The following is a 17,646-nucleotide window of genomic DNA, read 5'->3' as shown; positions in this document are numbered from 1 at the left end:
TACCCCCGCCTGGCAGCCACAGATAGAGAGAGAACTGAAATGGGTTTTCCTTCTATTACGTCTCCCAGAAGACTGCTTAAAAACACCCTTTGACAACATGGCGTCATCCTCTGGCGGTGGTACTTTCAAATTTTACGGAAATTTACCTTGTGAATAGAAAATAGAGAGAATGTTAAATATAACTTGAGGCTATGAAGATACCTTTTCGAAAATGATTATAGTGTGAAGTGCTCTGGATTTATTGTTTCAAGTAAAATGAATAAGCAAGAAGTGAGTCACCGCTGGCAGAATCGGAGGCATGTCCTGAGGGTAACTAGGCTATCCCAGGATAAGAACGTCAGTTTGGTTACCTCCAATAATGATTGCTTTTACGCTTCAAAAAATAAAACAATAAAACAGAAAGCGAATGTAACTAAAAGAAACAATCTGAGGGAAATATTCAAATATTTATATAGTAGTAGTAAAGAATAATTAGCGGTAGCATCAAGGGCTAAAACATGCGAGTATATAAATGCGAGTGAAAAAGAAAATGCGATATTTCTTCTCTAAAGTGCACAAATATAAGCAACAGCAACTGAGTTTGTATGTGCGTGTGGATGTATTTGTTTGTCGTCTATATATAGGGCTATACGGTAATTATACAATACCCATATTGTGTGTGTGTGTGTGAGAGAGAGAGAGAGAGAGAGAGAGAGAGGATGGGGGAGAAAGAGAGAGAGAGAGAGAGAGAGAGAGAGAGAGAGAGAGAGAGAGAGAGAGAGAGAGAGAGAGAGAGAGAGAGAGAGAGAGAGAGAGAGAGAGAGAGAGAGAGAGAGAGAGAGAGAGAGAGAGAGAGAGAGAGAGAGAGAGAGATAGGGAAGGGGGGGGGGGGGAGGAGGAGGAGACAGAGAGTAAGAGAGAGCGTTTATGTATGTCTTTTCACATACTGAACGGCCACATAATTTTAAGCCTATTTGTTTCTGAAGTTTGACTTTTATCAACATTTTATCTCATTACTATTGTCAAGTGATCACTGATTAGCTCTGTTGCAAGCATGCAGTGACGTTACCATGCACAAGATCCCTTCCTATTACATAATCTACATGAGTTTCCCTGTCTGTATCATATACGGGAGAGAGAGAGAGAGAGAGAGAGAGAGAGAGAGAGAGAGAGAGAGAGAGAGAGAGAGAGAGAGAGAGAGAGAGAGAGAGAGAGAGAGAGCGAGAGAGAGAGAGAGAGAGAGAGAGAGAGAGAGAGAGAAGAGAGAGAGAGAGAGAGAGAGAGGCTGTTCGAATATGCAATTGTGTTCTTTTCGCCATCGTACCCTATTATCAGATGAATGATCAAACCTTTGTTTGGTGAAGCTCTTTAATTTGCATATGTCTTGTATAGCATTACATATTTCTGTTGCTTCTTGTTTATTTGCAAAGGTTCTGCGCATTCTCCCTATATTGATATTATAAGTATAATCCGTACCTGTTAATGAGTGTTTTCCCACAGAGGACTTTCTTGCACATCGTTGTCGTTATTTTCACCGTCGTTATCGTTTTCAGATGATTAGTCATTGATATCATGTGTAATAGTGGAAATAGAGACCTTATTCGTATTTCCAATATCACTGACATTTTCCTATATACACTATAACTTTCTCATTCCATTAACTTTTTTTTTTTTTTTCTTTTTTTTACAATTCAGCAAGATCTTGCCCGAGGCTTCTTATTTCTTCGGCCATTTCCTTGATTTGTTTTAACCACTGGTTGCTTCTGAGGCACTGTTTCCTGGAAGTATGGTCGTCTTTGTTCTCGAGGGAAATCACTGCGACAGTGCCGTTAACCATAAGGGTCACGTAATTTTCTTGTTCCCGTCGTACGTAGACGGAGTGAGAGGATCTCCATTTCCCCTGCACCATGTCCCAGGGGTGGGGGCGGGGGGGGGGGGGGTGTTCGCGCTGGCGGGTCCTTTCTCTGGTTGGTTCGTCGGTTAAGTTGCTGGAGTCACGTGATGCAGTCTTCATTTTCTTCTCTTTTGTCTTAACGAATTGAAATCCCTCGTCGTCTGTTGTGGGGTCAGCAGGCGAATCCTTATTGTTCATGTCCCTATGGTGACTGGAGTCAATCCTTCCCGTAGGGTCGGGAATTAAGGGGGCATATTGCAGCGCAGTGGCGTAAGAGTGTCCCCTTCCCCGCCATGGTAGGGCTGACCGCCGCTGAGGTGATTTATCCCCTGCGGTCGGGTGCGGGGAGGGTGCGAGCGCCAGGTTAAGTGGACCGGAGGAATCCTGACGACGTCCTGCTTTGGTGTTACTAAGCTTAGAACTGTGTCCGTAGGTATTGACGAAAGCTGGCGTGTCGTTCCGTTTCGTGAAATGTGCCGTTTCAGACCGTGGACTTTCCATATTGGCGGCGTTTTCTATGAGTTCGTGGTATTGATTTTAGCATTTTCTCTCCTTTTTTTTTATTCGTTATTGCTTTATATTTAGTGCATTTCATTCTGTTTACTTCATTATTTCCCTGATATAGTTCATGCTCTCCAAATGGTATTATCAAGTCAAGATTGTTAGATGAAAACGGAATTCAATCAAAGAATGTATCTGTGGTATGTCTATCAGCCGTCACTGATTAACATAATAAACTCATGAACGTGACATACATTTTGGAAACAATTACCTTTATACACACACACACACACACACACACACACACACAGACACACACACACACACACACACACACACACACACACACACACACACACACATATATATATATATACACACACACATATATATACATACACACACACACACACACACACACACATATATATTTTTTTCTTTCTTTCTTTTTATATAGACACATATATGCTAAACAACTTAACTGGGCAGACTATAGTTGAATTTCATGAGAAATGCTATGCACTAGCATAGACTATGGATGGACGGAACTACTCACCTCACGTACGTCCATGAGTGTGAAAGTAGGTTAATGACGTAATCAATGACGTAACCAATGACGTAATCATTAATGATGGCTAGCATGCACACCCTACGGTCGTACATGGCGCATCATAACCGACAGTAGGCATACATAAAATGATTATCATAATCAATGATTGGAACTGGAAATCATTAACTAATGGTGTGCTACAGATGAGCCTCCCCCCCTCCCCTCCCCTCCTCTATAAAACAATATGCCACAGATGACTTCACCCCCACTCCCTCCTATCCCACCCCATCAGCAACCCCTCTCCCATACCCTCCCACCCCGCACCGCAATTTTTATCATGTTTGAACTTGTAACTGTATCGATAATTGACCCTGTTACAGACGAGTGATCACCCCTCCTAATTCATCATAATCCATAAATGTCCCTCTAATGATGCCAAACACGCTCACCCGAAGGGTATCTCTCCCCCTCCCTCCTCTCCAAAGCAATAATAAGAATAAGAATAAGAGAACGAAGAAGTACACAAACAAACAAACATGCATCCAGCTGCTGACATACGCAAAGTCCGAGAACAGGGGAACCCCTCCTTCCCTTCCTACTGCCCTCGATCCACATTCCCCCATATCCCATTACGAAGCAATAATGGTAAGAGGAAGAACACGCAAACAAACAAATACCATAATAGACCGATGGACATATTAGCTCACCCCATTCCCTCCCCCTCACCACCCGACACAAGTCCTACCTAAGGAGATAATACACCCCTGCGCTGAAGTGTTACAGGTGAGTTTATCACACCTATAGCTAATGAGCGTGACAACCTCTCACCCAGACACAGCGTGCCCGACCACGAGCCACCGAAAGAGGGTAAAATAGATATTCTCAGCTGCTCTCCGGGTGCGATACGAGTCAAGGATATTGATCTGAAAGGGATCATGGGTAGTGATGCCTTCCGGCATGTCTTGACACGCCGGAATGTATCCATCCATCCCAATGTTAAGAATTAATTGCAGTCAAAAGGATTATAAAATTCGGTGCTGTACTCAATATGCCTTTATTAATGTCTTCAAATATACCTTTAGTACAAACAAACAGACACAAACACAAATCAAATCGGTCGAGTTCCATATAACGACGATGCTGTCTCGTCTCGAGGTGTAACCAACAAGAAAAGGAAATCCATTTTAACCCTTACTAAGATTGATAATGTTCGCATTACGTAAATATAAGACAAAAATATAATTTACAGCCACACACACACAGACCCCCCCCCCCATATATATATATATATATATATATATATATGTATATGTGTGTCTATATGCATATAGATTTATATATATATATATATATATATATATATGTATATATATTTATTTATTTATGTGTTTCAGATTCATTCAATTGTATTTCTTTTGTGGTTATGGCTGTAATAAAACAACTTTAATTTTATTTGATGCCATTATATATATATGTATATATATATATATATATATATATATATATATCATGAAGAACGTATCAGTAAGATTTTAAACTTTGCCGTCACTAAGTAAAATTTCACACATATAAAATTTGTCTGATCTCCCCAACGCTGCGATACATTTTACTTCATCTTAAGCCCCTTCCACATTCGAGAACATTCGCACGAGGCTCAGTTCTCTCCTGATCGCCACACCGTCAACAGCTCCACTCTTGACTGAGCTCCTAGACCAGAGACCGGAGAAAGAGGAAGAACGATGTGATTTAGCAAAGTTAAAGTTGATCTCTCTTCCAATAGGCTATGTGTAAGTGTCGACAGTTACGTTTACATGTATGGAAAAAATCATATTTGCTGTCGCCATGTTCAAGGACAGAGTAATCTTTTCTTTTCTTTTTCTCTCCCGCAATGATAATAATAATAATAACAACAACAACAATAACAACAATAACAACAACACTAATAATAATAATAATAATAACAACAACAACAACAATAATAATAATGATAATAATAATGATAATAAACATCAACGACCATCAATGTAAGTAGATTTTTTTTCCTTTACAATTGATGAAAATTAAAAATCTCAAAATTAATTAAAACATCGATGAAAAATAAGACTTATCAAAATGCAGAAGGAAGGTAAAAGATGAATCTACAAAAACAGTAAATGAACTGGTTCTTTACCGCATACGGTGTGATAAAGAAAATGAAATATTCATGGATATCTGTATCAATATAATCGATAAAAAGTCGTATGTTTCTATCAAGAAAACAGAGATACAAACAAAGCAATTGACTACATCTCTGATTTATTCCGTCTTATGGATTCCTTCACGTCACTATTATTTTTTTGTTATCGTTGAAATTGTTAGAGATACACATGAAATGTATTATTATATTATGAAAATTTATTTCAAGTGTATTTGATGAAGGAAATCTGATGATTTGCACATCTTGTTCGATCCACTTAGGCTGCCAGATGTCGTTATTTTTCTACAGTTTTGCTCAGATTTCTAAAAACGGCAGAATTTAAAAGTGCAAAATGGGTTTACCTTATGGAGAAGAGACGAGCAGTTGGAAAGTGACGAACCTCTGCAACTGAAACACGGTTATTGTATACTTCACTGAATTGCGTTACCACTGAGATGGTAACAATTTGATTAAGAATCCGTTTTCCTTTGAGCATTTGGAAAGCAGCATTTCACTTCCGAACCCCCCAATCCTTTGTCGTGGGGGGGCTTAGGAGACGAAGACTGAGACCCAATGATGGGGAACTCCTCAACCTTGGGACTCAGCCATCGACTCAACTAATTTTGCATAGTCTTTTTTCCCACTCATACTTTTCGTTTCAGTTTCTTCATCAATCCCTTCTACTATCCACCTCCTAAGGTGTGAGAGCCGTGCTGAAAGGATGAAAGGCTGACTTTATGTCAGTCCTGAACGGCCTGAGGGAACCATGGTATTCCCCTGCCATACCTGGCCCTTACCCCTCAAGGGGACCCTGAGGGGTGGACTATTTTTTTCCCCAACATACTCCAGGCTTATCATGGCCAATAATGAAGACATAACCCCAATCTTAGGGGCAATGAGGCTTGCCCCTTTATCAAATAGCCCCAATCCCAGCTCTCCTTTGACCACGGCTCCGAACACTGCAACAACTCCCCCATCATCAATGCATATTAGTACAGTATCAACCCTAATCAACAACCAACCCCCAGGAGACATTTCTACTCTCCCAACATGCTCAACTTCAACACCTTTACTCCCACAACTTTCTTCATCAACCATCCCATCTCCCCTTATTACTACCTTTCAACCTTATTGCCCACCTCCCTGTAACACTACCCACCTCAACACTACTCCCTCCTCCACACGTCCCCGCACTTCTACTACCCCCACCTCTACAAGAATCCTAAATACTCTATTTAGCCCAGCCAAATGGGACCGATTTTTCGTGATCCCTCCCACAGCTCCCTACTCTCAAAACACCCTTGTCTTCCAACAATGCCTCCAAAAACAAGTAGGCAAAGTCTCTTTCCGTAGCCGACGCGACCACTCCCGTCTCGTCACAGTAACAACTGAAAACGAAGCTATAGCATTAACAAAACTAACTGATTTATGTGGTAAAAAATACTTGCACTGGAACTGTCTCTATCTCCCCAACAGATTGCCCAATCCATGACAAAGAATGGTCAGATTGTGGAGAGGACTTACTCGCTTGTCTCACAGACTATGATGCGACATATGTACAATGCTACTCCATTCCTCCCAGAGGAAATCGCAAGAAATCCATCAACATTGCCAAAATTACTTTCTGTAGACATGACCTTCCCTTAAATGTTTACATAGGTGGGGAATCCCTACCTGTCCGACCATACCAACCTCCTCCTCATCAGTGCCAAAATTGTTGGCATTTAGGACATCCTGCCAAACATTGCCGTTCCACAGCCAGATGCCCGGTATGTGCCCAACCTGGCCATACTCGATCAAATTGCTCTGCACAATCACGCACATGTGCAAACTGTGCGTGGCGGCCCCCATAATGTATTTTATAGAGGCTGCCCCACCTACAAATTTGAGTCTGAGGTAGCAACTCTCAGATTCAGACTTGGACTCACTCTACGTGAAGCCAGACAGGAGGCTCGTCGACAAGGCTTTTCTCTTACCCCCTACTCCAGTAATGTCGCTCACTCTGCCAATCCCCCTACCTCCCAAGCTCCTACACTCTCTCCTAAACCCAACCCCCCTCCATCTAACTTCCCCTCTTCTACCTCCTACCTTCCCCAGTCAAATTCTTTTGCCACCCTAAACCCAGACACTCCAATCTCTACCCAATCAAATTCTTTTGCTATCCTAAATCCAGACACCCCAATCTCTACTACAGCCCCAACACCTTCCCCTCTCCCTCCCCGCACTACCCGCAGCAGACAGAATAAACGTTCCACCCCCTCTTCCCCTACCTCACAATCACCTCCACCTTCCTTTGCCCCTATTTTTCAGACACCAGACTTCTCTTCCCCCCCCCCCCCCTCACAAGAAAACCTTTATCTCACAAAACTCCCCAACCAACTCCACTACAGAAACTCTTAAAGATATCCAGAACTACATAATCGAGTCCCAAACTAATACTCATCCACCTTCAAATTCTACAACTCCCGCTCCCTCCACACTCAAAGTGACTGCCGATATCTATCCTCCTCCTACTCATATTCTCCCTAGACCCAATCCTCCTACCCCATACCAACAAAACCCGACCCTAACCCATTCACTCACCAATTCCTTAACCCAGCTTTAACAACTAATCACTAACCCAACTATCCTTCACAAACATTAACTATAGCGCTATATGACCTTAGATGTCTAGCACATTTATTTTGCTTTTAACCATTAACCATTCACTTCCGAAGCGAGCAATCAGCAATAACACACACACACACACACACAAAAGGACCACATCGACTTGAAGAAAATCTAAGATCATAGTTTAGTAGGTAATGAAAAACTACAGTAATTTACGTTTAAACTAATATAAAAAAAACTCCAACGATTATGTCCATCTATACACACACACACACACACACACACAGTCGAATAGCCCAAGGACTACGGGTTTATATACTGTTCACTGTAATTTGTGAATTTTGTTTCATACAGATGTCTCCACATGTGCTCAGACACCAGAGTTTATCACAAGGCCCTAGTGACCTTAAATTGAAATTTGATTATTCTTATTGAAATTATAATTATTAAATTGTCATTAATATGCTAATAACATTATAAGCAATGGGCACGGCATTGTAGTATTGCCATCCGCTAACATTGGATTAATGATATATATTAGATTACACTGAAAAACGCATCTATCAGAAGTACATTCCTTAGATAATTTTTGCTATGGCAAGTTTTGCAGTTTTGTTGTCAATGACAATTTGTCACAGTCCTTATTGCTCGTTTCGGAAGTGAAGTGCTGCTTTCCAAATGCTCAAAGGAAAAGGAATTCTTAATTAACTGTTGCCATCTCGATGGTAACGCAATTCAGTAAAGTATACAATATCTGTGTTTCAATTGCAGAGGTTCGTCACTTTTCAACTGCTTCTCGTCCGATCAGCGAAGTTAAGCAACGTTGGGTCTGGTCAGTAAATACCAATTGCTATTGGCATAATAATGATAATAATAATTAGATAATAAATAGCAATTCGTCAGTAACGACGAATATAGAGCCTCGCACTTGCAATTAAGATTAAATATCTGATTATAAATAAAGTGCGAAGCAGTACATTCATTGTTACTGACAAGTTGCTATGTAATATCTAATTACTATTAATATTATTATTTTAACTTCAGCTCTATCATTATCGTGCCGGGAATCAAAACTATGCTGTTATTTTGTATTTCCCTTTTGATTATCTTAACATGAATGTGTCATTTTGTTTTTCCTATTGGCAGTAACAGCAAGCAAAAGTTCCTCAAATTTACAAATGATTGCTATGATAACACTGCCTTTTACAATCAAATTGATTACGATTATGAACCATTGCCATGCTTCCTGTGGCTGTTTCAAATAACTGAAAGATATTAAGAAGATAGAAGGAGGAAAGACTAATTAAAAATTCAGAAATCACTGGAGAATGTTATGAAAGAAGGATATCTGCGAGATAAAGACTGATAGAGAGAGAGAGAGAGAGAGAGAGAGAGAGAGAGAGAGAGAGAGAGAGAGAGAGAGAGAGAGAGAGAGAGAGAGAGAGAGAGAGAGAGAGAGAGAGAGAGAGAGAGGGAGAGAGAGGGAGAGGGGGAGGAGGGAACACATACGGGTGTAAATGAAATTGACAAGCAACGAAGGTAATTGAATTGGAGTAGAAGGGAGAGGGAAAAAAGTAGAATAAAATAAAATCAATAAAAGTAGAATGTTTAGCAGAATACTTGCTTGTACAATATCTTTCCTCGTTCGTTTTTATTTTATTTTCTCTTACCTTTCTTAAATCTTTTCAGATATCCTTTGTTGCAAGGATAACACTTTAAATAGAGTTAATATAATTAGATTAAAAAAATGATTTATATCTTTTAAAATTCTGTCGTATGAATTTATACATATCCTACTAAAGACTAATTCAAGCAATAATGCACATGAAAGATGTGATTTTAGATGTGAATTTTTATTTCTTAGCTATTAGGATAAAGAGCTCTTTCCAATGTCAGAAATAAAAGTGATATAACATGACTATCCTGATTATAAATAACGTAGAGTTCAGATCACGAGGCCTGAGGAAGGTGCGATCCACCCAGCCCTGTATATCTCCAGTAGTTTAATTGATATTTGGAGACGAAATTTGTATGCAAATGAAGAGTGCAAATCCCTAATGTATAGCATCAATTATTTAGATGATTATCATGATTATAACATTTCTCAACCATTTCTCAGCAAAACTTGATTTACTTCTTTGTAGCTCGTAATTATTAAAAAAAAAAAAAAAAAAAAAAAAAATCAAGAACGTGTGTGCTTAACGAGTAATTCCCGGATTGGAGTTTCATCGGGACGTCGGGTCGAGTGAGATCGTGCTGATGGTGATATGCTCATTAGCTCATTATCCACACCAAATCCAGGAGGAGGATTAGCCAATCCCCCTGCATCGGATTGGGAAAATCTAACGTCGGATTCTGTATGATGCGGAGGAGGATTAGCCAATCCCCCTGCATCAGACTGGGAAAATTTCACATCGAATTCTGCATGATGCGAAGGATTAGCTAATCTCCCTGCATCGGATTGGGGATATTTAACATAGGTTTATTATTGTTGTTATGTTTATTTAGAATCACTGTTTCTACTGTTTTTATTGTGAATTATTGTTATTGTTATTATTATTAGTATATTTATTATGGATTATTATTGTTTTATTATGAATTATTATAGTTTTATTATGAATTATTATTAGTGCTATTATTATTATTATTACTATTACTATTATATTGTTGTTGTTTTGTTTTAATTGTTATTTATTATTCATTATTCGCTCTTTATAAATCATTTTTATTATGATCATTTATTATCTTCTATTATTATTATTATTTATCATAATCAATTATTATTATTATTGTTTTTTTTTTGGTAGGTACTTTACTATGTGGGCAAAATAAATTTACCTTTTCATCATAAAGGATTGTGATAACTTACATTTAATATACATCCATATATAATTTCATATAAATCCACATTCATTTTGTTTGGGGGGGAGGGGGACGAGAGAGCTAACCTAATTACAATCAACGTGAGTTACAGTTAACGAGATCGAATCCAGACTCATCTTTTGTATCGTGAAAATTGCTTCCTCGTAAGATAGTAATTTGTCCACCAAGTCCTCAGTAGCCGGCTGTAAGTACCTACCTAACCATTCTAACATTGATTCCTCTTGTTGTTTATCTATTGATAAAATTTTTATTTTATAAATGGAGCACATACTGATAACAAGTAAGAAATTAGGTTCATGTTCATGAATAATCGAAGGAAAAGTAAATGGGTTGACGGCACTCCTCACCAGAACCGATCATATTTATGCCTACTTTCTGTTAAGATGCGCCATGTACGACCGTAGGGTGTGCATGCTAGCCATCATTAATGATTCCGGTTATTGATTACGTCATGATCATTGGTTACGTCATTAACCTACTTTCACACTCATCATAAAGGATTGTAGTTCTGTCTATCCTATGATAATTCCCTTAATTATGCCTACTTTCTATTATGATGCGCCATGTACGAAAGTAAGGTGTGCATGCTAGCCATCATTAATGATTCAGATTATTGATTACGTCATTGGTTACGTCATTGATTACGTCATTAACCTACTTTCACACTCATGTACGTACGTGAGGTGAGTAGTTCCGTCCATCTATAGTCTACTACTAGCTCTTGCACGCGCCATAATAAAATGACAAACGCTTTACGACGATACATTTGATCAAATCCGCTTATCATTGTTGCAGAAATATTAAGCCAGACTGTCGGTGTTGTCGTGTGCGCACATTTTGTTTTAAATTGGTACATGCAACTCATACTATTTTTTTTATTTATTTTTTTTTAGGTTATATTTGCTCTATTCAATATTAATATGTAATACAATCGGAGAGAAAAGAAGTGTTCCATTTTAGATTTCAAGAAGATTGGTCACGCCTATTTAGTCTGAGCAGTTGGGATATAAAACAATATATGAAAGTAAATATTGACAAATATATAGCGGATCACTATTTCTTGTTCATTATATTTATATTATATATATATGTGTGTGTGTGTGTGTGTGTGTGTGTGTGTGTGTGTGTGTGTGTGTGTGTGTGTGTGTGTGTGTGTGTGTGTGTGTGTGTGTGTACATATATATCTATATATAAATATATATATTATATATATATATACTGTATATATACACATATAAACATATATATATATATATATATATATATACATACAAATATATATATATATATATATATATATATATATATATATATATATATGTGTGTGTGTGTGTGTGTGTGTGTGTGTGTGTGTGTGTGTGTGTCTGTGTGGAATTTGAGAAGTATAATAATGATGATTATCAGCGTTTGATTTGTCATTGAATGATATTGTTACGTAAGATCACGTGATAGTTACCAGCACAGGTATTTCACTATCCATGAAAAAATAACACTTGCTAATACGTATGTGTATAGGTAAATCTTGCAACAACGCTTATACCGTTTCAATAATACAAATTCTTACAGGTGGAAGTGATAATTTATAATATAAGCCACAGAAGCCCAATGAATTAAATTTTTTTTCCCTTTTCTTTCTTTCTTTTTTTATTTATCATTATAATGTTTTAGATACTGACTTTGACCAGCGTGGTGGAACAAAGTATCAACACCATTAAAATAGGAAAGAAGAGGAAAGAAGGAAATCAAACGACCAGGAATCATGCATTCAACTTTACTTCGGTTTAGTATTAAGTCCACATTGGAGAACATTCATAGCCAGAAGGACATATCAAAGGACTTCCAATAGTTGAAAGAGAGGCCACTTGAGGAAGATGACAAAAATAACGATGATAATAAAGATGATGATAATAGTCATAATAATAATGTTAAAAATAACAACCAACATAACAATTAAGATAAAAAAATGTTATTCAAGTCTTATGTTACATTTGAACACACTGTACTGAAGTAAATTAATCATTATTACCCTAACTTCTCGAATAATCTCTAAAGTAAAGAATAGAAATGTTCTTTTTTTAATAGAAAAGTTACAACGCCAATGTGCGTGGGCGGCTGATCACACATGAAGAGAGAGAGAGAGAGAGAAAGAAAAAAAAAAAGCATGTGTTTAAATAAGATATGAAAGAAAACGGGTCAAACCTCTGTGGCCAAAGAGAGTTGGAACAAAAGAACAAGTAGATGGAAGAAGAAACGATAAAGGAAGAGAAGGAGAGAGTAATATGGAGAAGGAACTACGATGAATTATATAAATTCCGATTATTAATTTTCACAAAGGGTCGTCTCGCGATGTGCGTGTCACGGTCTTAAAACCTAAGAGGGCGCGAGAATGTTTTCGATTTTTTTTTCATACGAATTATTAAAACACTTATCTAGAATTTAAATAATTAGATAGGGTATGGGTCAGATAAGCGAATAATAGGAATACGGAATATTTTTTGCGTGTTTCTTTGATCAGAGAGGTTTGTTATTAACGAAAAAAAATATTGACTTTTTTACTCTTGATTACAGCTTTCGATGCTAAACGTACGCTAATAAACCCTGAAAGAAAGGTGATGTGCTTTAACCTATTTAGAAATATGTTTATGAAAAAAATGACAAAAATAATCATAAATGTTTATATTTTCGTTATCTTTGCTTTCCTACCCGTGTCTCATTCCCAGCGTGGTAAAAATTCCAACGTACAGGACTCTATTTCCCTTTAAAACGCCACGTCGCTGCGAATGTTCTTTCGTCTGAAAACTAGATCCTAAACCATTATTTTGTTTCGTTTTTTTTTAAGGCTGCCCTCGCCAAAAAAATGGCAAGATAAAAGTAGGAAATCAAAAGAAAAAGGAAATCAATTATTGATTTCCAGATAAAATAATTTACATACACTGTTTCCACATAGGAACAGCTGTCCTCGATACATCATCTCACCGAAAATACTTGAACATCCTCCTTCGAATACAGTCGCCATTACAGCAACGTCTGTAAATGAGGCGAAATACAGCTCGAGGAATATTAAGGAAGGACTTATAAGCATCGACGTTTCGAGTAGGCTAATTGACTCCTCTTCAGATGGTACAACCGAAATGGAGTCGATGTTCTGTGTCGATTGCTTTCTTCGGTGAGGTCATGAGCGAAGGCAAAGGTTCAGTTTTAGGCGGTCGTCATCTTACAAAGATAAAGGTTAATCATCATCTCTCGTGGTCTTTTTTTTTTCCCCCATAGCTTTCGGTGCTTCTTCATTCTCATCCTCGACAACGAAAATGCATGGCTATTGTCGTCGAGTAGTTTCGCTTAGTGGAAAGCCATGCTGTCGTTTTTTTTTTTTTTTTTTTTCAAATACACAGCCACTTTGAGAGACCCTTTTATTCCTTAAGAAATCTTAGGCATTAGCAGGTGCTTCCTTGGAGACAGTTTCAGACGGTGCGCTGGTTTCCTCCTTCTCGTGGACACAGAACCAAGGCATCTTCTTGCCGAGTTCGATGCGGTACCTGTACAAGGAAGGGAGGAGAGAGAAAGAGAGAAGGAGGGAGGGAGAGAAGGAGAGAAGGAGGGAAAGAGAGTAGAAAAGGAGAAAAAAAAAAAAAAGGGGAGAGACAGTGAAAGCGAAAGCGAAAGAAACATATAAAGAGAGACAGAGAGACGAAGACAAGGAGGGAAAGACAAGGAGAGAGAAAAACAAAACGTAAGTTTGATCAAAATAGACAAAAACAAAGTAATATGAGCCCCGCCATTACACGCACCCACTTAAAAAAATCAACCGCGAGAGAATACCAAGACTTTTCCCGACCGCACTTACTTGGGATGGTTGATGGCGTAGACGAAGGGGTCAATACAGGCCGCAGTCTTGCTGGTACAGGCAGGAATCATAGACACGAAGGGCGTGACCAGATCCGCCCTCCCGAAGGTGCAGGTGAAGGCGACCACGGCATAGGGCGTCCACGAGATAAGGAAGAGCGAGGTGAGAGTGGCTCCGACCTTGGCTACGCGTACCTCCTGCCTCATGTTGGTCTTGTCGCCAGATCGAAGGGAATCCACGTTCATCTTGCTGGCCTGGGGAGAGAGGAGAGGAGAAAAAGAAGGAAGGGGAGAGGAAATACGAGGAGACGAGAGGAGAGGAGAGGAGAGAAGGAGGGAAGGGGAGAGGAAATACGAGGAGAGGAGAGGAGAGGAGAGGAGAGAAGGAGGGAAGGGGATAGGAAATACGAGGGGAGGGAAGGAGAGGAGAAAAGGGAGATGTGAAAAGAGAAGAGAAGGGAGATGTGAAAAGAGAAGAGAAGGGGAGAGGAGAAGAGAGGAAAGAAGAGAAGGGGAGAGTAGAGGAAGGGGAGAGGAGAGGAGAGGAAGAGGAGAGGAGAGGAAAGGAGAGGAGAGAGAGAAAGGAGAGGAAGAAGAGAGGAGAGGAGAGAGAGAGAGAGAGAAAGAGAGAGAATTAACTATTAACTGCATATTACTTTTATTTCGTTGCCATTTTGTTTTAAAATTGTAAATTTATTATATAATGATGATGATGATAACAATTATTATCATTATCATTATCATCACTATTACTGTTATCATCATTATTATTATTATCATTATCATACTATTATATCATCATTATTACTATTACGATCATCATCATCACAGCAATATTATAATCACGTATGACGAACTTACCTCCATCACAACCACAAAAACAAATTCATGCAACATCCCCACCACCAACAACAACAAAAACAACAACAACAACAACAGCACCAATGACAACCCTTATCATCATTATCAACATATTTACCTGTTTCTTCAGAGACTTCTCGTGGGCGGCGACGTGGGAATACACGAGGTAATAGCAGGTAGTGATGATAAGCATGGGAAGGAGCCACATGCAGAACCAGAGGCCGAAGACGTAGAACTTAGAACCTTCACTCATGTAGTCGAAGGTGCAGCTCGTCAGGTATCCCTCTGGTGGTGTTAAAATGGGAGGGTAGGAGGGTTAGAGATGGTGTGTAAGAGTTAGGTGTGATTTATGTGTGTTCACTTGTGTATGTGTGTGTGTATGGGAGGGGGTGTTAGTGTGTGTAAGGGAGGTTGGGTGTTAGTGTGTGTGTGTGTGTGTGTGTGTGTGTGTGTGTGTGTGTGTGTGTGTGTGTGTGTGTGTGTGTGTGTGTGTGTGTGTGTGTGTTTGTTTGTATAAGTGTGTGTGTGTGTGTGTGTATCTATGTATATTTAAGTGTATGTGTAAATGGAAGTGTATGTCTTTAGTGCCTGTGCTTCTGTCTGTATTCGGGTCTGTGTCCGTGTCTACGTCTACGTCCATGTCCATAACTTAGTCTACATCTGTATCTATGCAATTTGAAACACACACACACACACACACACACACACACACACACACACACACACACACACACCTATCTACCCGCAAATCCGTCTTAAACAATATCCCTCTCACCATATCATAAAAAAAAATCGTCTTACCTTCTCAATCCGACAACTCACACAACCTACAAGTCCTCCCCCCCCCGGCCTCTCACTCCCTTCCCCGTCCCCTCTACCCTTCCCTCCCCCTTCCCTCCCTCTCTTCCTTGTTCCCTTCCCCCTTCCCTCCCTCCCTTTCCCGCCACCTCCCCTTCCCTCCCTTCCCTCCCTCCCTACCTTTCTCCTCTACCCCCTCCCCCCCTTTCCCTCCCTCCCTCCTCTCTCCCGTTCTCGTCTTCCTACCCCCTCCCTCCCTTCTCCGCCCCCTCCCCCTTCCCTCCCTCCCTTCCTTCCCTCCCTCCTTCCTATCTCCCATTCTCGTCCTCCTACCCCCTCCCTCCTCCCTCCCTCCTATCCCCCTTCCCCCTTCCCCGTCCCCTCCCCTCCCTCCCTCCCTCCTAGCTCCCTTCCTCGTCCCCCTACCCCTTCCCTCCCTCTCCCTTCCCTCACCTCCTTCTCTGTCCCCCTACCCCTACCTCCTCCTTCTCCTCCTCCTCCTCCTCCTCCCCCTCAGACTCACCAGGAACAAATCGGTTCCAGATCTCGAGGAAGGGCATGAGGACCCAGGGCGTGATCCAGGCGTAGATGAAGAACAGGATGGCCGTCACCTGGCCGCTGGTCAGGCGTCCTTCCAGGGGGTTGGTGATGGTCCTGTAGACACGGGGAGAAGGGTGGAGGGTTAGAAATTTCACGGGGAGGAGGGTGGAGGGTTATAAAGGACACAGGGAGGAGGGGGGGGGGGTTAGAAAGGACACAGGGAGGAGGGTGGAGGGTTAGAAAGGACACGGGGAGAAGGGTGGAGGGTTAGAAATTTCACGGGGAGGAGGGTGGAGGGTTAGAAAGAGAATAAGTTACAGGGCGGAGTGTTAGACAAGATGCGGATATAAAGACGAAGAGTTAGAAGAAACACGAAGAAAAGAGGATACGGGGAAATAGCAAGTGTCAGAAGGTGTATAGGAAGAAGAGTGAAGTGTTAGAAAAGACACAGGGAGAAGCATGAAGTGTTAGAAAGAGAATGGGGTGAAGGGTGAAGTGTTAGAAAAGACACAGGGAAAAGCATGAAGTGTTAGAAAGAGAATGATCAGAAGGACGAAGAGTTTGAGAGAAAACGGGAATTAGTGAGAAGTGTTAAGAAAAAGAATGAAGAAAAACCGTGAAGACTCTCGGCTGTGACGCGTGGTCTAGTTATCGGCGAAAGACAGAGATAGAGATAAAGAAAGAGAAAAAGAAAGAGAAAGAGAGGGCGAGAGAGTGAGAGAAAGAGGAGAGAGAGAGAGAGAGAGAGAGAGAGAGAGAGAGAGAGAGAGAGAGAGAGAGAGAGAGAGAGAGAGAGAGAGAGAGAGAGAGAGAGAGAGAGAAAGAGGATACAGAAAGAGGAGACACAGAGAGAGATAATGAGAGAGAGAGAGAGAGAAAGAGTAAGAGAAAGAGAAAGAGAAAGAGAAAGAGAGAGTGAGAGAACGGAATTGTATACTTCCTTTTTTTCTTAAACGACGCAGCATATATTAATGCGGCCATGAACAACACTAAAATCTGTTAAGCGGTGCA

General features: G+C 40.2%; 1 protein-coding gene across 1 annotated transcript in view; it reads right to left on the bottom strand.

Moving 5' to 3' along the window:
* Positions 1–12,348: 12,348 nt before the first annotated feature.
* Positions 12,349–17,646, bottom strand: part of LOC125038578 (opsin, ultraviolet-sensitive-like) — an 11,253-nt gene continuing 5,955 nt past the window's right edge. The window contains exons 5-8 of the mRNA XM_047632113.1: positions 16,619–16,749; positions 15,416–15,582; positions 14,438–14,691; positions 12,349–14,129 (exon numbers count right to left, since the gene is read on the bottom strand). Coding sequence (XP_047488069.1) covers positions 14,021–14,129; positions 14,438–14,691; positions 15,416–15,582; positions 16,619–16,749 — 661 coding nt within the window. The 3' untranslated portion in view covers positions 12,349–14,020. The remainder of the gene's footprint in view (positions 14,130–14,437; positions 14,692–15,415; positions 15,583–16,618; positions 16,750–17,646) is intronic.

The sequence above is a fragment of the Penaeus chinensis genome, chromosome 25, assembly GCF_019202785.1.
Source record: "Penaeus chinensis breed Huanghai No. 1 chromosome 25, ASM1920278v2, whole genome shotgun sequence".
NCBI lineage: Eukaryota > Metazoa > Arthropoda > Malacostraca > Decapoda > Penaeidae > Penaeus > Penaeus chinensis.
The sequence above is the reverse complement of the archived record's forward strand: the minus strand, read 5'-3'. Positions and strand labels throughout refer to the sequence as shown.